This window comes from Macrobrachium nipponense, chromosome 44 (genome assembly GCF_015104395.2).
Source record: "Macrobrachium nipponense isolate FS-2020 chromosome 44, ASM1510439v2, whole genome shotgun sequence".
Classification (NCBI taxonomy): domain Eukaryota; kingdom Metazoa; phylum Arthropoda; class Malacostraca; order Decapoda; family Palaemonidae; genus Macrobrachium; species Macrobrachium nipponense.
The window spans coordinates 38,147,575-38,175,074 of record NC_087221.1 but is presented as its reverse complement, the minus strand read 5'-3'; the positions used below and the strand labels follow the sequence as shown (position 1 = coordinate 38,175,074).

General features: G+C 37.1%; 1 protein-coding gene across 1 annotated transcript in view; it reads left to right on the top strand.

The window, feature by feature from the left end:
* Positions 1-27,500, top strand: part of LOC135204203 (glutamate receptor ionotropic, NMDA 2B-like) — a 654,480-nt gene that overhangs the window by 575,035 nt on the left and 51,945 nt on the right. Inside the window, exon 17 of the mRNA XM_064234292.1 lies at positions 20,519-20,700. Coding sequence (XP_064090362.1) covers positions 20,519-20,700 — 182 coding nt within the window. The remainder of the gene's footprint in view (positions 1-20,518; positions 20,701-27,500) is intronic.

The window sequence follows — 27,500 nt, the reverse complement described above, 5'->3', positions numbered from 1 at the left end:
CTAAAGTGGAAGTAAGTTTATGTGTGTGTGCTTGCGTACGTACGTCCTTCACATCCAAAAGTGTAAATAATTTCTTTGGATATGTTTTTCCAAGGCCTTTTCCTTTTGTCAGTGTGCATGTCTCTCGTTCTCGAAACTGGAAATAACTTTGTGTGTGAGAGAGAGAGAGAGAGAGAGAGAGAGAGAGAGAGTATGAATGTGTGAACGTGTGTGTGTACGTCCTTCGCGCCCTAAAGTGGAAATAACTCTGAGAAGATAGGCGTGACGGCGTAATAGCTTCCATTTCCGACTCTTGAAAATATAGTAGAGCGTGTGTCCCGGCCTCTAATTGCAGACCTTCTTTGTCCTTGTTTGGGCGTTATTAGTAAACTCCCTTGACCCTTCGCCCGCCTGCCTGCCTGCCTGCCTGCCTGCCTGCCTGCCTGCCTGCCTGCCTGCCTGCCTGCCTGCCTGCCTGCCTACCTACCCTGCCTCCTGCCTGCCTGCCTGCCTGCCTGCCTGCCTACCTACCTACCTACCTGCCTTGCCTGCCTGCCTGCCTGCATACCTGCCTGCCTGCCTGCCTGCCTGACTCTCGTTGCACCGAAACACATTTGCCAGCTGTTTGGGGGTCCTTTTGAGGCCTGAATATAAAGTCAAGGCCGTATATCTCGTTGGAGTGTGATGAATCATTTTTGAAATATGATGAACAGGAGATATTGTTCCATTTTCTGTAAAACCTTTTGGAGGCTTGAATATAACGCCAAGGCCATATTCCTCGTTGGATTGTGTCGAATAAGTTTTTAAAAATATGAACAAGAAATATTGTTCAGTTTTCTGTAAAACCTTGTAGAGTCTTGAACCTCGTTGGATTGTGTCCGAATATATATATATATATATATATATATATATATATTATATATATATATATATATAATATATATATATATATATGTGTGTGTGTGTGTGTGTGTGTGTGTGTGTGTGTGTGTGTGTGTTTTATATATATATATATATATATATATATATATATATATATATATATATATATATATATATATATATATATATATATATATATATATATATATATATATATATATTAATATGATGAACAAGAAATATTGTTCCATTTTCTGTAAAACCTTCTGGAGGCTTGAGTATAACGCCACATCATTGTTCATCGTCGTACTTGGATGTATCCTCTTTCATTTTGACGAGCAAGAAACATTATTCCATTCTCGGTCAAATGCTTTCAATACTTCGCACTTCGCGATGTCATCTGACCGAGCGAGAGGGTCCTCATCACTCGTCATAATTTCCTCGTCAGATGGCCTCCTCATCCGCCGTATCTCGCCCAGGAAGACTTTCTTCCCCCTTGTGAAAGATGGACACTTGCCGGCGTCGTTTTTCAGAGGCATCTTCCGCTTTCCAAAACAAGCGGAATGCCCCGGAGGGCCTCCTCCATTCATTCTGCTTCCGGGGCATTACCTGCGTCATGAGCCCCGTGCCTCATCCTCTTTCAATTGAATGAAGCTGAATGGACCTCCCATTATTTTGGCAACTCTTCGTTCCGACCCACGCTGACAGGCGCGTGGACCTTGTTGCAGTTCTTCAGACACTATGGGGGGAGGGGGGGGGGGGGGGCCTGTTCGTCAGGTCGTGAATACCCTCCCTCCCTCAGGCACTTTGTGGGTGTGTGGGGGGGGGGTGTTCGTCGGGTCGTCAACGCCCTCCCTATACTTCCCTTTTTGTGGAGCGAATGAGGCCGCAAAGGGGATTTATGTGAATGACGTCATTCGGTTTTAGGGTTAGAGAGGTTTTGTTAAGACACTCTTGCTGTCATTGTTACCGTAAATGTTTCTCTTTAGTGGACCCAGGACCCACTGAGTCGGTCTTCGTAGTGGGTCGCAAGTGGACCGAAATAAGGATGAAGTGGGCGCTATGACGTCACGGGGTTCCGTTTTGAAGAATGCTTTTGGATGGGGAAAGGGGAAATGAAGGTTGGCAATAACGAGGACGAAACTGAGGGAGTGGATAGTGTCAGTGGTTTATGCCTTACTTTCAATTTTTTTTAATTAGTTATCTGTCTAAATCATTATAAGATATACTATAATGAGGGTCAGAATAGCAAGAAATGCGAGGTGTTTTAATTAATTTATTAATAAGTCTTCCATAAAAGCTCTCTCTCTCTCTCTCTCTCTCTCTCTCTCTCTCTCTCTCATTCATTGTTTGTATCAAATTCAGAACTGTTTCTCATAGCATGTATCTGATTCAGAATGATCAAATCTGTCATAAGGCGCTTTAACGAATATGTAATTCAAGATGTATAATTAATTTTACTAACTCTATATGTCCTTGATATTTGTACCGATAACTGGTGTGTATTCACGTAATTTTAGAAATTTTGAGTGCAATAAAACGAGAAAGTTTTGTGTTTATTGAGGGCAACGAGTGTAGTGAAGTTATGGTGTTTTCACGTAATTTTAAAATTTTGAGTGCAATAAAACGAAAAAGTTTTGTGTTTATTGAGTGCAACGACTGTAGTGAAGTTATGGTTGAGTACGATTGAAATTCCGTTTTCATATATATATATATATATATATATATATATATATATATATATATATATATAGTATATATATATATATCTGTGTAATATATATATTTTTTTTTCTTTATTGTATCAGCATGACAAAAATATTCTTTGTAAGATGATTTTTTTTTCGACCACTGCTCTTTGACTGACTGATGGTCATTATTTGCCAATTTCACACCAAGTGGTCACACCCCCATATCTTATATTGGCAGACTTCCTCTGTTGAAAGACAAACACACACGCACACACTTGCCGATGCTTTTTTTCGTGAGTTTTCTGCGTTGCAAGCAGACGGGACGCCCCGAGGCTGTCTATTCATTCTGCTTTTGGTGCATTGCCTTCGCTATGAACCCCATCCTTCATTTTCTTGCTTGAGAATATGGCGAGATTGATTATTCACATATTTTATTTTATATATTCACAGATCGTGCTTCCCGCTTTGACACGTAGACTCGGCATTTCTCGGATATTTTTGCCGGGGTGATTCCTTGGGGGGGTCATGAATCCCCCTTCTTTGTTTTAGAGGTTACTTTGACCTCGTGGGATGTGCGTATCAATTCCGCTTGAAATTTCAATTCATTTTTTCACTATTCCATTTTTTCGCCACTCCCACTAGATCTGGTTTTTTATTTTGTTCATACATGACAGTAAGCAAAATACGTGCATATTTTCTCCTTTGAAATTTGGTCATTTTTCCACGACTCCACTTTCAGCTCTCTCTCTCTCTCTCTCTCTCTCTCTCTCTCTCTCTCTCTCTCTCTCTCTCTCTCTCTCTCTCTCTCGTAATCGTTGTCCAGAGTGTCAATTGTCAAGGGAAATGTCACGGGTAGGTTGCTGCGAAAAATACAGGAGATATAAAACTTTTTTTTTTTTACTTTTTTCCATTTTCGAATCTGAACCATTTTTTTTTTTTCTCTTTCGAATTTCCACGGTAAAGAATAGACAGGACTCATATTCCCAGATGATATCGATCCGCGATTTTTATTTCCGACTTGCGAGAATATATTTGTAGTGAGGAATGCAAGTATTTTTTCAGTACTGTGAACATTATTTGACTTAGATGCCATATCTCTTTCTATATTCATAGATGCCATATCTCTTTCTATATTCATAGATGCCATATATTTATCTATATTCATCTTTTACCTTATTTTTTTCTAAGAGTTTTATAACTTGCGAGCGTCACTTTCTCTTTACATTTATTTGCTGTGTTTGAACGTGTTCAGACGAACTCAGTAATTCCATTAGTAACAGTCCCCTTTGGTTTGTGTTATACGTCACTTTAGAGCTTTTTAAGGGACCTTTCTGTGGAACTCCGTATATTTCTTTATCTTTATAGTATATATATATCATAGTATATATATATAGGTATATATATATATACATATATATATATATATATATATATATATAGATATATATATATATATTATACATATATATATATATAATATATATATATATATAATATATAATTATATATTGCATCAGTTTGATGTCTCGCGTTGCTTTTATGCTTAACGGAATTCCTTTTTGATCAGTTGCGTGGTATAAGTCTGTGATTAGTGTAGATATTGTGTATATATGTGTGTTTGTGTGTGTGTACTTACATAGACGCACACACATTTGTTTACCAAAAGCCTACGCAATTAATTTTCAAGAAAAATTCATGCATACGAACAAATACACACATACACACATAAATATGTGTATGTACATGTATACATACATACATACATACATACGTGTGTTATCCATTATCTGTCACAAAGTTGACATTCTAATATAACTCCAATTATCTGCAAAAAAAAAAGGTCAACATATAGGCAAAGGGTTGTATCATCGTCCTGTGTGGTGGTTTTTTTTTTTTTTTTTTTTTTTTTTTTGCAAAAGATTCTGCACGAATCGTCGTCCTCCTTAAAATTTTATCTATGCAACGGCTTCCTGCTTCGATGTTGCAATCTTCGCTATTTATTTTACGATAATATATTGCACATAGTTCCCGCGAGCTTGTTGCCTCTCGTGTTGGGTAAATTTTCCGAGATGCCGAAATAATAATATCTCTCTCTCTCTCTCTCTCTCTCTCTCTCTCTCTCTCTCTCTCTCTCTCTCTCTCTCTCATACATTTTATTCTGATGGCCGTTACAGTATGAATATATATATATATTATATATATATATATATATATATATATATATATTATATATATATATAATATATATATATATATATATATATACTCGTATATTTAACTACCAGTCAATTAAATCAAATAATTACGAAAGAAACTCGATATAGAGCGTGAAAGATATGGATGAAGAGATATGTATAATGTGTCTTCGCGTCATTTTGCATTTATCATTCAATATGCACGTAAGTTTGAGCGTGTGTGTATGCGTGTCTGTTTTCACGCTTTTGTATGTATATGCGAACAAGGGAGCCTGGGGAGGAGGGGCGGTAGCGGGTCGGAACATCTCCCAATCAGTGTATTTCTCTCCCCATCACCGATATTTTCGTAGAGCAACATCACCTGATAACGCTGTGGGATCCTGTCACTTGTTCACAGTTCCCCTCAAATCTTTTCTTCGCCACCGTCTCCCCTCTCCCGTCGTCCCGTGGGATGATGGCCTTTTCTGTCTTGACTTTTTTTTTTAAAGGATTCTTATATTTATGAAGATCGAAGAGAGGGGGTTGGGGGGAATATTAAGGAGACGTCTCGAGAGGGAGGGAAAAGGGAGAGAGAGAGAGAGGGAAAGAGGGAGAGAAATATGGAGGGAAAATGGGAGAGAGACAGGGAGGGAAAGAAGGAGAAAAAGAAGGAGAGTAAGAGAGAAGGAAAAAGGTAGAGAAAAAGGGAGGGAAAGAGAGCGAGAAAGAGGGAGGGAAAGAGGGAGACCTTACCTTACCTTACAGGGGAAGAAGGAGAGAAAGAGAGATGGAAAGAGGTAGAGAAAGAAGGAGAGAAAGAAAGAGGGAAAGCGGTAGAGAAAGAAGGAGAGAAAGAAAGAGGGAAAGAAGGAGAGAAAAGAAGAGGGAAAGAAGTAGAAAAAGAGGGAGTGAAAGAGAGAGGGAGAGAAAGAGAGAGGGAAAGAGGGAGGGAAAGAGATAGGAAAAGAGGGAGAGAAAGGGAGAAGGAAAGGTATGGTAGTTGAGAGACATACAGACAGGTAGGTAGGGAGGTAGGGAGGGGAGGTCAACGGGGAAGGTGTCGAAGAGACATTTTTATTTGTGGGGTGGGGGTGGGTGGGTGGGGTTGTAGGGGAGGGGTGGAGTTTTCATGAGGTGGGGGTAGGGGGGCTGTGGGGTCAGTAGCTCATCTTGCGGAAAATCGACGAGAAAAGGAATTCTATTTTTAACGTTTTCTCTCTTGGAAATTCACGACGACGACAACGCCAGGCATCGGAAATTCTCTCTCTCTCTCTCTCTCTCTCTCTCTCTCTCTCTCTCTCTCTCTCTCTCTCAAATTGTTTGCCAAGTCACTGGATTGATGCTCTTCGTTTTCCGTTACTCATATAAAGAAATATCTTTGATGATCTTGATTTCAGAAATACTTCAAAGAATGCGTCGTTTTATTAGTTATAAGAATATAAGAAAGCACTTGACAATATTATCTGGTAAGATAAACATAAAAAAAGGACTAATGAAATAGATTACTAATAAATAGAAAAGTAAAGGACAGTGATTGACAGCTTCAAGTGACGAGAAACGGAAAACAAACCGTTGTTGATGATGTCGAGCTGAACATAATAAAAAGGAAGACAGGAGATAACGTTCAAGTTTAAAAAAAAAAAAAAAAAAAAAAAAAAAAAAAAAAAAAAAAAAAAAAAAATTAAACTAAAAAAAAGAAAGTCGATGACGATTAGTAAAAGAAGAAGTTGGCAGAAAGAAAGTTCTCATTTCAATCACGTTAAAAAAAGAGAGAGAGAAGAAAAATAAAATGGCTGATAATGTCAAAGTTTAAAATGAAAAGAACGAGAGAGAGAGAGAGAGAGAGAGAGAGAGGAGAGACTCCAATACATTACGTGAAAATTTGATAAACGAAGGAGAAAAGAAACTTGCCCTCACTTTTTCCTCAAACTTCGGAGGAATCTTCCCGTCGGAGGAGATCTGAAGATTCCCGGAGAATTATTGACAGCTGTATATTCAAAATGGCCGACGTATTTGACAAACGAAATGGCATTATCGGTGCAAGCGCCTCAGTGGCGTGATCGGTATGGTCTTGGCCTGCCACTTCGGTGGCCGCGAGTTCGATTCGCGGGCATTCCATTGAGGTGTGAAAGATGTGTATTTCTGGTGATAGAAGTTCACTCTCGACGTGGTTCGGAAGTCACGTAAAGCCGGCGGTCCCGTTGCTGAATAACCACTGGTTCCATGCAACGTGAAAACACCATACAAACAGTTATCGGTGCTTGTGAAACACAGACTGGGAAATGGAGAAACATTTTAAAGCTACCTTTGGGTTGTTAGTGCAAATCACGACGAGGTCGGTTTTGTTTGAGACAAACAAAGCTAATCAATCGGCGAAGAATTCGGTCCGGATGCCTTCGGGTGCTTCGCGCAAATTAAATCAGGGTTGTTTTTGTTTTTGTCTTTGTCTTCGTTAGTGTTCGTTTCCTCGTAAGCTTTAAACTACTACATGTTTGGACTCGTAATTCGTTTTTGTTTAGCACTTCGTTACTCTTAAGTTTTCTCTAGACTTGTAATTCTTTTTAGTTTTCTGAATTTTCTGAGAAGTAAACTATTGTACCGGCTATGTCTGTCCGTCCACACTTATTCTGTCCGCCCTCAGATCTTGAAAACTACTGAGGCTAGAGGGCTGCATATTGAGATGTTGATCGTCCACTCTCCAGTCATCAAACGTAGCAAATTGCAGCCCTCTAGCCTCAGTTGTTTTTATTTTATGTGAGGTTAAAGTGAGCCATAATTGTGCTTCTGGCAACGATATAGGACAAGCCGATATAGGCAATTTGGGCGATAAATTTGTGATAGTAGATCGTACTTGCTCGAAAAATTAAGACAGGAAAGAACGAAGTTCTTTTGATCGTATTTTTATTGTAATGTGAGACACTAATAGATAGAAAATGGAATGACGGAGGGATTTTAGTTACGTCTATTAGTTCCCCCCACCCTTTCCTTTTTTTTTTTACAAGATGCAATTGCAATTTCGTCCAAAATGTTTGCAACATTATTAATTTTTTCAAGGGCTATTGCTGCCCTAGACCCATGTAGTGATGAACAGTTGTAGCTATTCACATGAGCTTTCGGTGGCTGATGCTGTAAATTATTTATTTATAACATCATCATTGTCATTATGGTAATTAGGATAGTTCGCTGTTGTCATTGGGGCGTTTATGACGAAAGCAATCGGAAAACGAGGCCCATAGGAGAGGGCTAAGCATAGGTCAAGTCAGGTCAAATTTTGTTTATCAGTTTTGACGTGGCATATTTATTAACGAAGGTGAAGAGGAAACCAGAGGTGAAAATAAGAAACAAAATAAATGAAATTGAAGAAATAATGAAAGTTAAGAAATATAAGCAAATGAGACGTAAGAAATAGTATGTAAAAATATGGAATGTAGAAGAGGCAGCGATCATCCATCTCTCACGGGATCATTAATCTTGGAAGATAATTGTGAGCAAAGATCGCCCACGTCCGCCCCTCTGCTCAGCCCATGCTTCTACGCCGACGTCTCAGGCTCTGAGGCACGAATGGATGACCTGACCTGACCTGAAGGAACTAGTAAAAAAAATCTATTGCGACGATAAACGTGAATTTTTACTTTTTACAATATATACAGCACCTCAGTGGCGTGCTCGGTATGGTCTTGGCCTACCACCTCGGTGGCCGCGAGTTCAATTCTCGGGCATTCCACTGAGGGGTTAGAGATGTGTATTCTCTGGTGATTGTTCACTCTCGACGTGGTTCGGAAGTCACGTCAAGCCGTTGGTCCCGTTGCTGAATAACCACTGGTTCCATGTAACGTAAAAACATACAAACAAACAAAAAACTATTTACAATGTCTTGAGCTATGTTCTTGTCTTTAGAAGCTTTCTATTTACAGTATGTCTTGAAACATGTTGTAAATAGTAAAAATTCACGTTTATCGTCACAGTACTTTTTTATTTTATTTTATTTTTTTTTTAACTAGTTCCTTCGGGTTAAATCAGGTCATCCATTCAAGCCTCAGAGCCTCGCGACTTATCTTTAGAAGCTTTCTTTACAATTATGTTTCACTTTGCTAAGATACTGATGTTTAATCCTGTTGAGTAACCTCATACGTATTTGACCAAACCTTTCGTCTCGTCAATTCCAATTGAGCTTTGTCCCGTTTACATCAACAAAGACAAATGAAAAAAAGTATAAAGTTATCCAGTATCGTAAGTTTTCGTGACCTCCAGATATATTGTCATCAAAATCGTAAGTTACAAAAGCTTAAAGCTTATCTTTCTTTAGATTCTCAAGGTGCTTTTTTTATTATAGAGGTTTTTTTTTTATCCGCAACAGTGATTTTCGCGTATGGTCCTATGTGACTTTTATACTAATATAGTCTTATCAGGATTTATCTTTTTTTTTTTTTTTTTTTTTTTTTTTTGAAGGTGGGAAAGTAGCTTTGGTAATCCTCATGGAAACGTATTATTATATTTTTCCTTCACGCAAGTTTATGACATTCCCAAAATGCATTCGTGGCGTTAATAAGATGAAATAATAACCATTCCGTCCTAAAATGTATTCGTGGCGTCAGGGAGATAAAAATATACTTTCCTTAGTAAGTGAAAGGTCAAAGGAGATTACCCCGCTTCGTGTAAGAACGCTCAGAACACATTTACTCTAGAATACTTTTAGGTCAAGTTAATCTGAATCCCAGAAAATACTGAGCAGTGGTGGCCCGAGAATCTTCTGGTTTAAGGTTTGAAGCGCGTTGTGTCTTTACGTAGATTTCCCTAAGTTATTACTTGGATGCTGTTTTCTTGTATTTCTGGCCAATCGTTGATTCAGCTTCTCCTGTTTTCATGTTACGATGCTATTCTTCTATTTTCATCTTTTATTTATTTAGTAAGCGAATACCACAGGAAAATGATAGGCAGAAATCCAGGCGCTTTCGTCTTTACTAAGACATTGTCAATATATCTCGTAATTTTCCAGACGCTTGCACGGCAAGATATCGGATATATATATTTTTTTTTTACACATTCTTTATGAATATCCTCAAATTGTGCTTCTAATATTTTGTTCATAACTTTTGGTCTCTAATGCTTCTCCGAACATTTGCTTAGCAAGTTACCGTACATTTGCATAGCAAGTTCTCTAATACTTCTCCGAACATTTGCTTAGCAAGTTACCGTACATTTGCATAGCGAGTTCTCTAATACTTCTCCAAACATTTGCTTAGCAAGTTACCGTACATCTGCATAGCAAGGTCTCTAATACTTCTCCGAACATTTGCTTAGCAAGTTCCCGTACATTTGCATAGCAAGTTACCTTATTTATTTCCACATTCCCCATGAATTTCCACATATTGTGAATACCAGAAAAATAATAATTATTACGTTTCTTCTTGCTATATTAATTAACAGACAGAATCGTTCTACCGTATCCCTTAAATCAGTCTTTTCAATGTTTGAAAATTCGCATTGCTTTTATTGAATGCATTCTCCTTTCTGATAATGTTTCCCGTATTTTATGTCGACGATTTCTCTGAAATTCAGAAGAAAGATTCTGAGAGAGAGAGAGAGAGAGATATTTTACTAATAAACCTAAACCTCATTACGAATGGGAAGAAGAATAATTAGAGAGAGAGAGAGAGAGAGAGAGAGAGAGAGAGAGAGAGAGAGACCCAAAAAACAAAACTACGGTCACGCAACCAGGTTAAAATAGAAAGAGAAAGAGAGAAATAATCAAAACCACAAAATACGGTCATGCAGAGAGAGAGAGAGAGAGAGAGAGAGAGAGAGAGAGAGAGAGTCCAATATTCAGTTCCTCAACATTTCGCTGTCTGTTATATACTGTGAAAATTCCGAGGACTTTTTCGGAGGGGGCCAGATTTTAAATTATCCCTTGGTACGAGTTTCACACTTTATAAAAAAAAAAAAAGAAAAAAAACTTAACGAGTTAACTATAAGCAAGTTTGCAAGTCTTCTCTCTCTCTCTCTCTCTCTCTCTCTCTCTCTCTCTCTCTCTCTCTCTCTCTCTCTCTCTCTCCCCTTTCGCGTGATCGTATTATTATGCTTTTGAATCTCTCTCTAAGAAACAAGCCCCCATAAAAGGGTAATGCCGCCAGTGCACCTCACGCGGGGCACTGTAGACACAACTTAAGGATCTTTGCGAAGTCCCTTCGGCCCCTAGCTGCAACCCGTTTCATTCCTTTTACTGTGCCTCCGTTCATATTCCTCCATCTTACTTTCCACCCTAGCCTAAGAATTGTTTCGTTGTGCAACTGAGATGGTTTCCTGCTGTTACACCTTACAACCTAACCTATTTACTCTCGGTATCCCTTTCAGCACTGAATGACCTCATAGGTCTCAGGGATTGGTCCTTGGGCTAAATTTTATATTCCATTCCATTCCATTCCGTAAGGGTAAACAAACGTCCGTAAAGTAGAATTACCCATTACCTATATACATGTGTGTTTGTGTAGGTTTATATATATATATTATATATATATATATATTATATATATGTATATATATATATATATGTGTGTGTGTTACGTAATGTACATATTTAATATATTATATTTATATATATAGTTCATATGTATAGACAAATTGATAAATAGAATTGTGGGTGAAGGGTGAAGGATATTTTCGTACTATATTATTCATGCTCCTCACCATGTTACTTTTAATCCAGATCTCTTGAATTAAAATTCCGAGAATAACATTTAATTTTCTTTTTGGTTTTTTTTTCTGGTTAGCAGATGAGGACACATGGTCACAATAGATTTTCTCTTCCTGTTTCGTCACGGTCTCTTCCTTTGTTATTTCTTACTCTTTAAACAAGTTTTCTTTCTCCCATGGAAATTCAAGCATTCATTTTCTTTTTTTTTTTTGGGGGGGGGGGGAGGGCATGGGAAAGGGGGGAGGGAAGCCAAGGGGGGGAGTTGTCCCTGGAGGAGGAGGTATAGGGGACTTGATGATATAAGAGTACATAGTCATAAATACTTTCTCTTTCCATTTGGCCTCATTATTTTCCCTCTTGCTTTGTAACGCTACCGTAAAACAATTCTTATGTTATTTTTTATATATTTATTCATTAATTTATTATCTATTTATATGTTAATTTGTTAAGTTATTTTTTCTTTTCTAATGACTGACATCATCTTTCTGTATTCTATACTGTTTTTTTCATCTGTCCATCCGCCTGTGGTGTTTGCGTATGGTAACACTGCGTCCCGGGCTTTAGATAGTCACATTCAGCTTACATTCAACAATAATAACAATATCCTATTTCGAATATTAACGGTGTAATTCGCATACAGTAAGTTATTAAAACACTTTTCAGTTGCAAATGTACACCCAGATATCCTTTTATTTACCTCAAACTTACACATAGCGTAACTATTTAAAGCCCGGGACGCAGTGTTACCATACAAAAATACCACAGGCGGATGGACAGATGGAAAAAAACAGAGTATAGTAAACGCAATATTCATTGGAAGCTTGAATTTCAAGTCAGTTGCCTCTGTTAGGCTTGTTCCATACGAATAGATTTCATCTTCCAAATAATAATAATAATAATAATAATAATAATAATAATAATAATAATAATAATAATAATAATAATAATCATGACGTCACAAGTTTAGAGCCAAGCCTCTTCCCATGTTGCGAGGATTTGCCTGAGAATGGAACATAACATCCTCCCATCTCCCTTAATCTAGTTGCAAAATCTTTTCAGGAAGTCAGACGCTGAAATTGGGATTCAACAATAGTGCATGTTATTGAAAATAGTACGATGCGGATAATTGCCAATTATAACGAGCCCGTGATAAAATTTCTTCCTTATCCTTGCTTCACGGATTGGTGTCCGTTTATAACAAGCAAAGAGGTTTTCACTCGCCTTTCATTAGCAGAATTTTGCAGGTTGATTACTCCAGTCCTTTTTTGTTCCCTCGCGAGCGACAATAGAACGTAAACGGGCTTGAGAGATAGAGTGAAACGGAACCGGATACTTTTAAATTTATATATATATATATATATATATATATATATATATATATATATATATATATATATATATATAAAATAGGTGAGTGTGTATGTATGTATGTATGTATGTATATGTGTGTATTTATGAATGTGACAAGGAGTATAGTCATGTCTCCTCTGGAGCAAACATTTGTTAGACGAAACGTTTTCTCTTGGAAGTGTGTGTGTGTGTGTGTGTGTGTGTGTGTCCGAAACGCTTCACCGTCCATCCACGAGAACTCGAGCAACAGACTGATCCACTTCTCCAGTTAACCGAAAAGAGACGACTAAATTGTGCCTAATTCTTTTCGTCTTCGTATTTGAACGTCTTTTTCTCTAAACAAAACCCCCTCGGCTTCAGAACAGCAGTTCAGTTTTATTTTTCCCTCGTGCCAGCGGTCATAAAAATCTCATATTTAATGTTTGCCTTCGCCGACCCTGTGTGTTTGCCTCGCACGTGAAAAAGAGGAGTCTGCCCTCAAGGCGAGTTACGTGCAGTTTTTTTTTTTTTTTTTTTTTATGTTCTCGTATGTATTTTCATCGTGAATTCTGTTAAGGTTAGAGATGTGTTCTCTCTCTCTCTCTCTCTCTCATCTCTCTCTCTCTCTCTCTCTCTCTCTCTCCTCTGACATTAAATATATATATATATATATATATATAATATATATATATATATATCTATATTATTGTCAGAGGAGAGAGAGAGAGAGAGAGAGAGAGAGAGAGAGGGAGCGCGCAACATTTTTAAGCTAACAGAATTCACGATGAAAATATAATATATATCTATCTCTCTCTCTCTCTCTCTTCTCTCTCTCTCTCTCTCTCTCTCTCCCTCTGTCTCGTCTCTCGCGTCTCTCTCTATATATATATATATATATATATATATATATATATATATATATATATATTATATATATATATATATATATATATATAATATATATATATATATAGAAAATGTAATGTATATGAAATATGTGTACACAGATTTTCTTGATAACTAAAAAAAAAATGTTGCTTCTGCATGGTCTGTATATCATTATAGAATTAACGTAAGTAATTTTATTTTTATACAACAATTTTCACTTGACTGAGGATCCACGCAGGCCAGAAGCCTGCCTGCCAGTACAGGCTTTTGGCTAAAATGGAGGAGGATTGCATGAATCCCTTTTTACCCATCTTGTATGCATCAGTGTCCCTGCAACGACCAAAGATTATCACTTCCATCGTTCCCGAAACGATGGTGAAGAGCAGTGTCATTAGACCAAAACCTGTTCGATTCTCGGCTCTGTCAACGCGTAATCAGAGGAATTTATTTCTGGTGATAGAAATAGTTTCTCGAGATAATGTGGTTTGGATTCAACAATAAACTGTAGTAGGTCCCGTTGCAACCAGTTGGTTCCTAGCCTCGTGAAAATATCTAATCCTTCGGGCCAGCCTTAAGAGAGCTGTTAATCAGCTCAGTGGTCTGGTAAAACTAAGATATACTTAACTTAGACCAAGACCTGTTGGCAGTGAAAAGACATCTAAACAATGTCTTGAGATACCGGGGCAAAGATTCTCGCTTCCAGGAACTGCTGCAAATTGAGTCCGATTGTCGGAGCATTTTGCAACTGGTGGCGACACAACACACAATCTCTGCAACGCCTCGTCCTGGAATTGTTTGTTCCTTTCCGTTGTTTCTTCTCGGGACGTAATCCGCGAGTTCATTTGACCTCTCCTGAGAATCGGCAAAAGAATTCTCCCATTGTTGCAGTTTCGTCCCTTTCTAGAAAACCTGTCTGTTTACCGAATGCTACGCGCCTTTCGAGAGGGATTTAAGGAGGTCTTTGTCTGTCTGTCTGTCTGTCTGTCGATGAACTTTTTTTTTTTTTTTTTTTTTTTTTTTTTTTTGAGTGCTTATCTGCTTGTCTCCATTTACCCCAACCTTTCCCTCTCTCCAGGTGAAGTGTCGAAGCTACATCTGCCTGTCTGTCTGTATGTCTTTCAATAAATTACAGGCATTTCCAATGAGGGAAATCGTCAGTTACAGACATTTCCAGTGAGGGGAAGCGTAAATTACAGACATTTCCAGTGAGGGGAAGCGTAAATTACAGACATTTCCAATGAGACATTTCGTGAATTACAGACATTTCCAAAGAGGCAAATCTTCAATAACAGACATTTCCAATGAAGGAGTTCAAACAGATGTATCTGTTTGTAGTTAAATGTATCATGGAACCAAAGATGCTTAACAAAAGTTGTTGAAATACGTAAATACTTTTCATTCTTCCTGTAGTTAATTTAACTGCGATCTTTCTTTCCAGTTAGGTGACTGTGGAGGCTTTTATGAGAATGCCTGTAGTTCACATGTCCGTATACCTGTAGCTCAAATGTGTATGTCTGTTAATCAAATACGTTTCAGGTATTCATAGAGCTCTGTTCGCCTGCAACTCAATCATATCCATTTGCAGTTCAGTGGTGCCTAGTGGTCTGTCATTCTTTTACGGAACTTTACATGTAAATAGAATAAGTTCATCTGTAATTCCAATCTGTCTGATTGTAAGGAAAGATTCGCCTGTTAGCCGGCGACCCACAAACTCTCTCTCCAAGGAAAGGGGATTGAAAAGGTGGAACCCTTCAGAGGGAAATGACTGACGGGTGATTGAGTGATTGATGGACTGACTCGAGACAAAAGGGAGCGAGTGAACGTGAAGTTTTTTTTTTTTTTTTTTTTTTTTTTTGAGGTCGGGGGGAGGGAAGGGAAGATACCGCCTGTGGTCGTGTTGGTAAACAGCGCCATCTTTTGATTGGAGTGAATTCCTTTCTGCGCGATTGCAAGACGTTTGGGCGTTTCATTTTTTGACAGACCGGAAGATTAACGGTGCTCCTAAGCTGAGCTCCTCCTTGATAATCCTTAGAGAGGGTTGTGTTTGGTGATGATATTGATGATGATGATAATAATGAAGATAACTAGAAAGAATCTCTACCAACAACAAAAACGAAACAAAAATCTTGAATCCCCATCCAGATTTGAACGCTGAATCCATCTGACTCTAATGATTTTTCAACACAGCCTAACCCTCCAAAATATGTCATCAAATCCATCAGAAATCTTTATGGACAAACAAACCACAATAGAGAAAGACAAACCTCTTAATCTTACCATAATGGGCATAATGTCTGTCCGTCCGTCTGTCATTCATTCACGACCTAACGGCTGGTCCGATGGGCATGAAAACTTGGCAGGATTATAGTGGGAACCCCTAACATGGTTTATAATGGGGTTTCATCCTACCTCCTCCCCCACCCGCTTCGAAGGGGGTGGGGGTGAGAAGGAATTCCCTGAAACGGAGCTGGTTCTGCCCGTGAAACGAGGCTGGTTACCCCCGTAGACTTCGTTACTTTACGAATTTTCATACATAATTTCTGTATACATATGTTTGCAAGTAATAATAATAATAATAATAATAATAATGGTTTTTAATTTGAAATCTAAAGGCCTGTTCACCAAGAGCACCCAACAAAATATTAGGGAATCTCCTGACGGTGAGCGAACCGTGTATATCTTCTTCCTTCGTAAGAAGAGAGGATTTCGTTAGATCTCAGATTTATACCAGAATTAGTTGGTGGCAGTAATGCTTCCCCCGACTGATCTGAGATTGGTAGACGAAGCATACGCTGTGTTTTAGGCATCTTTCTAATAGGGGATTCTCTCTCTCTCTCTCTCTCTCTCTCTCTCTCTCTCTCTCTCTCTCTCATACCATCCGGATCCAAGTTGGAGATTGCCGGATAATACCAGAGTTTACTTTAGATATTTTTCTACTCTTTGTTTTTAATGAAGAAAATAGGAAATAATATATTGTACTACATAGTCAGTTATATCTAGCAGATGCTGCTTAATACCAGAGTTTACTTGTTTACTTAAGATATTTTTCTACTTTTTATTTCTAATGAAGGAAATACGAAATAATGTAATATACATAGTCAGTTATATCTAGCAGACTTAAGAACTGGAAACTGAAACTGAAACTGACACGCGAAGTGTATTTGAGGTGTAATCGTTATTCTTTTTATTTCTGTATCGCAGGAGATCTTATATATTAATTTCTTTTGAATCTAAACCAAATTCTATGGTAAAATTTTCAGGAGAGTTAAGGTATAACATTTTGCGGTGGTATTTTATGTGTTTCTTCTTTATTTACCGCATATTTTTTGCTATGTTATATTTGGCAACTATGAGACTTTTTTCTTGTGTAGACAACTGACTTATTCCGTGACGACCCAAGTCCTTATTAACTGCGCTCGCTCTCTCTCTCTCTCTCTCTCTCTCTCTCTCTCTCTCTCTCTCTCTCTCTCTCTCTCTCTCTCAAATGATCGTTGTAATAAATATGGATGTCAATCCTTCTTCTGTCAGTGACATACGGCCAATATATATAATTAAATATATATATATATATATATATATATATATATATATATATATATATATATATATATATATATATATATATATATATATATATATGTGTGTGTGTGTGTGTGTGTTTGTGTTATTAATTATTATTGTTTATATATTATTGCTTAAAAAATCTTCTTATTCACGGAGAACAAACGTTGCTTCTACGAAACACCTGAGTTACCTCACATGTGTGTTGGTCGAAGAACAAAGACACTACTTTGGGTTCTCTTTCCTAACTCGACGAAACTTTTGTCAACTTTGCGTGTACTCTGAATCCGCTTTAAAAAAAACAAACGCGAAAATAAAAAATACTCATTTTTTTTCGGAGCACAATTGCCAGCGTCTCGAATATCGGGAAGGGGACAGGTTTTGCAAGTCTTGTTTTGGGATAAAAGGAAAGATTCCCGCGTCACATCTCCCCTTTCCCACAGGGGTATTCCTGCGCCCCCCCCCCCCCCCCCTCCCGCCAACCGTTTCCTCTATCGCATAAATTTCCCTTTTCTCTCTCTCTCTCTCTCTCTCTCTCTCTCTCTCTCTTTTAAATTCGATCCCTGGCAATTCAAGTTGAAAAAGTAAAAGAAGACGAAGGGCCCTTTCGGGGGTGGTACAAGTTTTGAAGAGAAAGAAAAACAGATGATCCATCTCAGCGTCTCTCTCTCTCTCTCTCTCTCTCTCTCTCTCTCTCTCAGTGGTGGCCTTCCGAGTTAAACTTCGTAATTGTATAAAAGCCGAGGTCTTTGTTTTCGGTTACATTTTTTTTTTTTTTTACGAAATGGATTCCCTTTTCCCTTGCCGAGTTGAACTTGCATTTATTTCTTTCTGCCTTGTCCCGGCGATAGATTCCATTTCCTTTATCTTTGAAAGAGTGCAACACTTTCAACATTTTCAGAATGCAATTTGTGTTCCCGAAGAAAGGTTCCCCGAATATCAAATTCGCAATAGCACAAAATCCTCTTTTATTCGTCCTCCTCCTCCTCCTCCTCCTCCTTCTCTCGTGTGACAATTCCATATGCGGCAAGAAGCTTGATTCCAGATTCCAGATTCCAACCACCCCCCCCCCACCCACTGACCCCCTACCCCACCCCCACCCCACCCCAACCCCATCCATCCCCCACCCACCCTCCCACCCAACCAGAAGATTTGTCCCTCTTCGGTTAACGTTCCGTGGATTGATTGGCGTTCGAAAACGTCATGGACGTGGGTCCTATGGAAACAGGTTAATTGTGACATCTTTTTGAGAAATAAAGGTCACCCACCCAGCCATCCTCCATCACCACCACCACCACCACCAGAAGATTTACGTCTTCGGCTGACGTCCCGCGGATTGATTTGACGTCGGAAACATCATGGACGTTGGTCCTATGGAAACAGGTTAATTGTGACTTCTCTTTGAGAAAGAAAAGTCAAGTTTTCTTCCAAAATACGAACGAACTGTAACATCTCTCTTGTGAAAAAAATATATATATATATAGCTTTCTTCCTAAATTTGAAACGTCCAAAGATATTTCCCCGAAGGCGACGTCTCTATTCGAGAAGGGCTTTAGAAATTACCAAGGTGACTGGGAACTGAAAGGTGCCTTTGTTGCCTGCAAGTTATTGATGCCATTCTGCATGTCCAACCATGCATAAAGCTGTCCCGTTTTTTTTTTTTTTCAGTGCTTGCCCTTTAACAAGGGAGGAGGAGATTTGTCCAGAATTTACGATGGGTCCAGAAGAGACAAGCCCTCGTGACATAGTCGTACGCGTGCTGGGGCTCGCACGCGTACATACATACGTACACAGACATATATATATATATATATATCCAGATATATGTGTGCTTGTCTGTATGTAAATAACATAATCTTCATTGAAGGGAAGAGGACGCACAGATGTACAGGCTGTCTTCATTCCGACGTTTCGTAACTGTCCAATTATTTACATCATCAGGGATGTTAAAATGAAGGATAAAATTCCTAGTGAAATTGTGAAAACAAAACTAAAAATTAAGAAATGTAAAAATATTGTTCTTATAAAAGTGTATGATATAGGCAGATTAAAATTACAGGGATTAAATTTTATATAGTCTCTCTCTCTTCTCTCTCTCTCTCTCAGTAATAAAAAAGTTTGTAACAGTTTCTTTCTGATAACTCTCGCCTTGCAAACGCAAAGTTTCTCCAACACCCCTATCACTTTTGACGTAACTTTTTATCTCTCTCTCTCTCTCTCTCTCTCTCTCTCTCTCTCTCTCTCTCGTAATGGCATCTTTAATGTTTTATCAAGGTATAGGCCTTATTTAGCACATCGCGAATCACACCGTTATTGGTTGATTTTACAACCATCGGCCGTCATTACAGTGAAAACCATCTAATATTGTTGTACAACAAAAGGTATAGTTACTGTATGTGATTTTCAGTGAAAGCTCCTCTCTCTCTCTCTCTCTCTCTCTCTCTCTCTCTCTCTCTCTCTCTCTCTCTCTCTCTCTCGAAAACCAGACAAGAAATAATGAATGGAAACTAGAACTGAAGAGATGCAACACATCCCATTGTGGGAACTTCTTTACATACAAGATATGTGACACGTGGAATAAACTGCCTCCAGAAGTTGTAAACAGCAACAGTGTGGATGATTAAAAGAAAGCTAGACAAAATCATTAGGACACTGTGAATGCACAGTAAAACCTGCTCCTACAGATAAGTGAGCATACGATGTCTCCTCGGATGGACTAACAAGTCTTCGAGACATCTTAATCCTTGTGACTCCTTGTAACTCTTTCTCTCTGATATATCTTTTAGAAATTTAGCCTTTTGAATTGTCAATTAGTGCCGTAACATCCTTGCACAGTTTGTACTATGTGATTTTCAGTGAAAGTCTCTCTCTCTCTCTCTCTCTCTCTCTCTCTCTCTCTCTCTCTCTCTCTCTCATATGTATCTTTTAGAATTTTAGCCTTTTGAATTAGTGCCGTAGCATCCTTGCATAGTTACTGTATTAAGTGATTTTCAGTGAAACTCTCTCTCTCTCTCTCTCTCTCTCTCTCTCTCTCTCTCTCTCTCTCTCTCAGCCTTTGGAATTGTCAATTAGTGCCGTAACATCCTTACATAGTTACTATATGTAAGCCTCTCTCTCTCTCTCTCTCTCTCTCTCTCTCTCTCTCTCTCTCTCTCTTTAAATTGTCAATTAGTGCCGTAACATCCTTGCATAGCTACTATACGTAAGCCTCTCTCTCTCTCTCTCTCTTTCTCTCTCTCTCTCTCTCTCTCTCATATGTATCTTTTAGAATTTTAGCCTTTTGAATTATCAATTAATGTCGTAACATCCTTCCTTCTTTACAGTGAACTCGATGCCTTCATCTACGACGCAACCGTCTTGGACTACCGGGTGGGCCAGGACGACGATTGCCAAATTCTAACGGTGGGGTCTTGGTACTCGATGTCCGGTTATGGCCTGGCTTTCCCGAGGGGCTCCAAGTACCTCACTCTCTTCAATAACAAGCTTATGAGCTATAAGGATAACGGTAAGTCTCCTTCACGTTTTAATATCTTATTGAGTTCTGTTTCTGTTTCTTTTCGTAGCGGACGGAACGACTCGGTTTAAATTTTAAGTAATAGGTCCTCCGGTTGCAGAGTTGTGAGTTATCACTCAGACGGCAAAAACTTGAATGTCGATAATGATCTATTTTTATGGAGTCCTCGAGGGTTGCAAATTTGCAAGATTAGTCTTTTACCGATTCAGTTGCCTTTTAAATTTACATATGCATTTATTTTTCACTTCACATTTTAAATTTATCATTTCAGTCAAAAGCTGAAAATTCTCGGTTAACATTGAAAAGGCTCGGCATTCTCTCTCTCTCTCTCTCTCTCTCTCTCTCTCTCTCTCTCTCTCTCTCTCTCTCTCTTTTTTTTACTCGGCTATTTGTCTTCTTGATAAACCAGAATTGTTCCTCGTTAACCCCTCCTGTAGTAATTATTATTGTTATTATTATTATTATTATTTTATTATTATTATTATTATTATTATTATTATTATTATTATTATTGCTATTATTATTATTAATAGTGGAGAAACAAATCCACAGTTATGTAATTGTACACTTATTTAAAAATAAAACTGTTAGGATAGCTTTCGGGAATCTGGTCGTTCCCCTTTTCAATCTATAATGGAGAACTTAACTGATTCCCAAAAGCTATCCTTACAGTTTTATCTTTTAAGTATATGTACGATTACATAACTGTGGATTTATTTTTCCATTTTCAAGATCCGTGCTGCTACTATTATTATTTGGAAAAAAACTCTTGGTCGCGAGAGTATATATAATGTTTTAAGAGGTACACATTAATAAAAAAAAAAAAATGTTGCGAGTTCGTGTATAATTTAAAAACCCTTTACAAAAGGTTTCGAACCCTTCCCTGGGTTCATATGAACTCCATTCCAGATCACTGAAGATGAACCCAGGGAAGGGTTCGAAACCTTTTTGTGAAGGGTTTTTAAATTATACACGAACTCGCAACATTCTTTTTTTATAGTGGACATCTTAGAACACTATTATTTAAAAAATTTTCTTTAATTTTATTTTTTAATTAAAAATTGATTATTATTATTCTTATTTATTATTATTATTATTCATAATTATTTATTATTATTATTAATTTTATTATTATTATTTAGAAACCAAAAGACTGATAAACTTTCATGGCAGTCATTTACTGAACAAGAACTCCCCTCATGAAAAATGTAAAGATAATGACGCTCGGAGTAGAATCGAATGCATTAGAACAAATAAAAGATAAAAGATGAAACGTAGGAACGTTCGTAATTAAAACAGATAACAGTAAACGCTTGCAGCCTCTCTCTCTCTCTCTCTCTCTCCATTTGAACAGTAAACACTTGCAGCCTCTCTCTCTCTCTCTCTCTCTCTCTCTCTTCTCTCTCTCTCTCTCTCTCGCCATTGAAGACCGTCTCGTGACCCCTTTACTTATTGTTTATATTGACACTACATCAGAGATATTGCGTCGGGGAATCCCTTGCGTACATTACTGTCTGAAAGATGACCTGTTGTTTCATAGTGTGCTCTGGTTATTGCTCTGAGGAATCCATCGGTAGTTATGTTCGTATGCTTAAGTTGCTCTTCTGGCTTCGTGTTGAGTTGGGACATTAATCTGCGTAGGTTTTTATGCCCCATGGAGTGTTCGTGTCTTGATAAACTTACGGGATTTTAAATCGATAAATATTTTTTTGTCTTGGTTTACTTACGATTTTTTAAATTTGATATTTTTTGGTGCCTTGGTTTACTTATGGGTTTTTTTAAATCAAGGGTTTTTTTGTGTCTTTGTGTAACTTACAGTATTTTACATCTAAAAATTTAATATTGTTTTTTAAATCAAGTATTTTTTGTGTCTTTGTGTAACTTTTTTGTCTCGGTTCAACTTACGAGTTTTTATATCAAGTATGTGTGTTATGTTTTGTTTAGCGACCTGGTTTTTAAATCAGATATGTTTTAGTCTTCACTTCACGAACGTGTTTTTAAATCAAGTATGTGTATATGTCTTTGTTTTACTTGCGGGTTTTTAAATCAGATACGATTTTGTCTTTGCTAAATTTATGGGTTTTTAAATCAGATCTGTATTTTTGTCTTTGTTAAAGAGAAGGTTTTCAAACCTAATTTGTTTTCAAGCCTTTGAGAACTTACTGATTTGTTTAACTTTAGTTTGCTTTTAATTGTTTGCTCTATATACATGACAACTCTACAGAAACTAAGAATTTGTTTGTCACTAGTGAAAGTTTATTTTGCGCTCGTTCGTGAATTAAAATTTTTACTTGAATGAGGGTTTCTTTATGTTAAATATTTCCATGGCTCAATTCACTTGTTAATATAGTCAATATTTAACCCTCCATTATATGCGTTCGTGTATGTATATATACACAGCGAATGCTTCTTTGCGTCTGTTTGTTGTTGCCGAGTTGTAGGGTTGTGCCCGGCCTTTAACAACCCCCGAAACGCAATCTGTTTATTTTATTCTTCAAAGGACCCTTTATTGGTTTGTTTGCTTTGCCCTTGAAGGGACTCGATTGACAAAAATCGTATTTTCACCCTGGTTTGCTCAAGCCTTGTTGACTGTGTACTGAATTCCTTGAACGAACGTTTTCTCTGATATTTACATCTCTTCGCATTACACGCCCACTCTCTCTCTCTCTCTCTCTCTCTCTCTCTCTGCCCCTTTTGCTCTCCGCATTCCACTCCCTATCTCAGTGGGTCGACTGGGTGAGTGGCAGTTTGATGAAAATCTACAAAGCAGTCCATTTTTCCTCGCCATCTTTTTTTCAGATGTAGTTTTGTTTTGCTTTGTTTACTGACGGTTTGTATTATTTTTTTTTCATAATTTACTAGACTTATATATATATAGATAGATAGATAGATAGACTAGAAAAATTATAAAATTATAAAAGAAATAATACAAACCGTCACTAAACAAAATAATACAAAACATTTGACAAAGAGATGGAGGGCAAAAATGGATTGCTTTGTAAATTTTCGAGCAAGAAAAGAAAAGGTGACAGGAATCCTGAAGGTGAAAATGTTGGCACGTAGAAGCTGGAATAAGACCCAGAGGATATGTGTGAGAGAGAGAGAGAGAGAGAGAGAGAGAGAGAGAGAGAGAGAGAGAGAGAGGGTAGAATGTCAAAGCGTGGGAGTGATAGAGGCCAAGGTGTTCGTGTGGGTGGTAAGGAATGAGGAAAAGGGAGAGCAGAGCGAGAAAGAGAAAACGAGAGAGAGAGAGAGAGATGAGAAACAATATAAGCAGAGGATAGCGAGAAACCGGATGAGTTTGGTAAAAGAAGTTATCAGTGTAAAAAAAAAAAAAAAATTTTTATTGAATAGAATAATGAGACGTATGCTTCTTAAAATGAGACTCTTGCCCCTCTCATATATATATATATAATATATATATATATATATATATATATATATATATATATATATATATATATATATATATATATGGTTGTAGAACAGCCATACAGTTTAAAGTAATGACCTCCACATATCAGTCTCTCATTCAAGTATTTTTACCTAGTGGCAGTACATTTTACATTATTGTTTATTTTGGGAGAAAACAAAGACCCAAGAATGTACGTAGTTATAATTTCTGTAGCCTCATGTATTTACTTATTTATTTATTTTTTATTTATATATTTATTTACATCTGCTCGGGTAGATTCCTTCATATCATTGGCCGTTTTATTGTAGTAAGCTAAATTTATTTATTTCTTTATTTATATATTTATATGCATCTGATTGGATAGATTCCTTCATATCAGGGCCGTTTTATTGTAGTAAGCTAAATTCATTTATTTGTTTATTTATATATTTATTTGCTTCTGCTTCCTGCCTGGGTAGATTTTTTCCTTTCATATCATTGCTTTTTTATTTATTAGCCCTAGATTTATTATTTGTGTTTTATTTATATCTATTAGGTTTTGCATCTGCTTGGGTAGGATTCTTCCATATCATCGTCCCGTTTTATAAATTTAATTTGTAGTAAGCGGAAATTTGAAGTTATTTGTTTTATTTATTTATATATGTATTTACATCTGCTTGGGTAGATTCCCTCATATTATTGGCCATTTTATTGTAGTAAGCTAAATTTATTTATTTGTTTATTTATATATTTATTTGCATCTGCTTGGGTAGATTCCTTCATATTATTGGCCGTTTTATTGTAGTAAGCTAAGTTTATTTATTTGTTTATTTATATAATTATTTGCATCTGCTTGGGTAGATTCCTTCATATTATTGGCCGTTTTATTGTAGTAAGCTAAGTTTATTTATTTATTTATATATTTATATGCATCTGCTTGGGTAGATTCCTTCATATCATTGGCCGTTTTACTGTAGTAAACTAAATTTATTTATTTGTTTATTTATATATTTATATGCATCTGCTTGGGTAGATTCCTTCATATCATTGGCTGTTTTATTGTAGTAAGCTAAATTTATTTATTTGTTTATTTATATAATTATTTGCATCTGCTTGGGTAGATTCCTTCATATTATTGGCTGTTTTATTGTAGTAAGCTAAATTTATTTATTTGTTTATTTATATATTTATTTGCATCTGCTTGGGTAGATTCCTTCATATCATTGGCCATTTTATTGTAGTAAGCTAAGTCCAGAATGCTAAATCTAAAACTCGGACTTTGGTGGTCTTGATGTGGGTATTGGTCTTTTGTAGCGTGTAGATATATATGAATATATATGTATATTATATATACATACAAACATACATACATACATATATATATATATATATATATATATATATATATATGTATATGCTATATGTATAAATATATATATATATATATATATATATATATATATATAATTTGCACACACACAAATTGACGTCGACAACAGAGGTCACGTCGGTAGTACATCAAATGAAGAGACGTCGTCGTCCGTCCCCTCCTCCTCTCCCCCCAAATCCCCCCCCCCCCAACACCCCCCATCGCTAGTTCCCTTCCCGGAAGGGAGCTCATTTTCCGTAGTTAGTTAGTTGGCGTCTGGAGACCTTAATATAAACCCAACATTATATTTACCCATTTGGCTTACCCAGGGAATCCTAATGGAATTTTCTCACTGAATTTTAATGGGACCTACGAGAGAGAGAGAGAGAGAGAGAGAGAGAGCAAAGTTCGTCCCATTTGAATGATAATTCAGTTACGAGATGCTTAACTTTGCATAAATATATACTAAGGTAAGGGAGATAGTAGCTCGTTGCCTTTTCGTTAGGGATTGAGCGTACGCGATTACTGTTTGAAATTAAATATATGTTGACAAGGGGGGAGGAGGTGGGGGGGGGAAGGTGGGTTTATTCACGTAATACTATCTCTCTCTCTCTCTCTCTCTCTCTCTCTCTCTCTCTCTCTCTGTATGTATATATATATATATATATATATATTATATATATTTTTTTTTTATATATATGTGTGTGTATATATATATATATATATATATATATGTATATATATACTATAGTTTATTTTTATACATATAGATATATATTATATATATACATACATATAATTATATATATATTTATTTATATATATGCATACATATATAGCGTGTATGTATATTGTATACAAACACGCACGCACGCTCGCACGCAAATGTCTCCAATCACGGCCGACATCCAAAAGGTCCTCCCTCTCCTTCTTCTCTAATCCTCATTACCTAATGTGCTTCCAATCGGCGTCCATCTTTTCCTGCCTCTTCCTATTGGTTATTCGACTAAGTCGATATCTTCTCCTTCTCCTTTTTTTTAAGTGCTAATTAATTCTCTTAAGAAGACGTATCCTCTTTAAGGATAATCTTGTAATCGGTTCGAATGTGTCCGCTATTAGAAGGGGAGAAGGTTGTGTGTGTGTGAGAGAGAGAGAGAGAGAGAGAGAGAGAGAGAGAGAGAGAGAGCGAGAGAGAGATCCTTCCCTTTTAAGAAAATTGACTGCCTTTAGCTCTACCAAGTGGGTCTACTTCTTTAAGAGTGGATGTGACGTTCGCGATTTTTTTTGTTGGGGGGGTGGGAGCGGGGGTTAGGGGTCATTTATTTGATGTGGTGTAGGTTATGTAATGTTGACGGTGATGTAATATGATTGTATGCCTTTCTAGTGTGCGTGGATATATGTATATGTAAGTTATGTATGTATGTATATATATATTTATATAATATATATATATATATATATATATATATATATATATATATATATTATATATATATATATATATATATATATCTATATAATATATGATATTACACATAAGTATATATATGTATGTGTGGGTATATATATATACACACACGTATCTCTATGCGCGTGTCCAAATATCGGTCGGGTGTATTAGAATTAAAACGAGTTCTTCGTCCTATACTCAGCATCAGTTGGTCACAGGGCCTCCTTATGGCGACGGTGTCTGGTATTCCTCGTCAGTCATCCTCTAAACTCTTGTTAAATTGCCACTTTCGATTCGCTTTTAAAGCACTCCGTTTGCTCTTAGGAATGTTAATACGGTTCCAAATATATAGAAGAGAAACGGGGAGTGAAGATTCAGAATTGTGATCCCGAGGAAAAAGTGCAAACGTTATCATAATCACTCCGTCCCGCTGGCGGTCGTCGAGTGGAGAAACTAATTAACAGAAGTAATGATTCGCAAATTTCCTCGTTGTTGATCTTCGAGAACTATGCCTCGTGTTTCCCACCGACTCGTTGTTCTCCCTCCAGGCTAGATAGATAGATAGGTGATAGTAGATA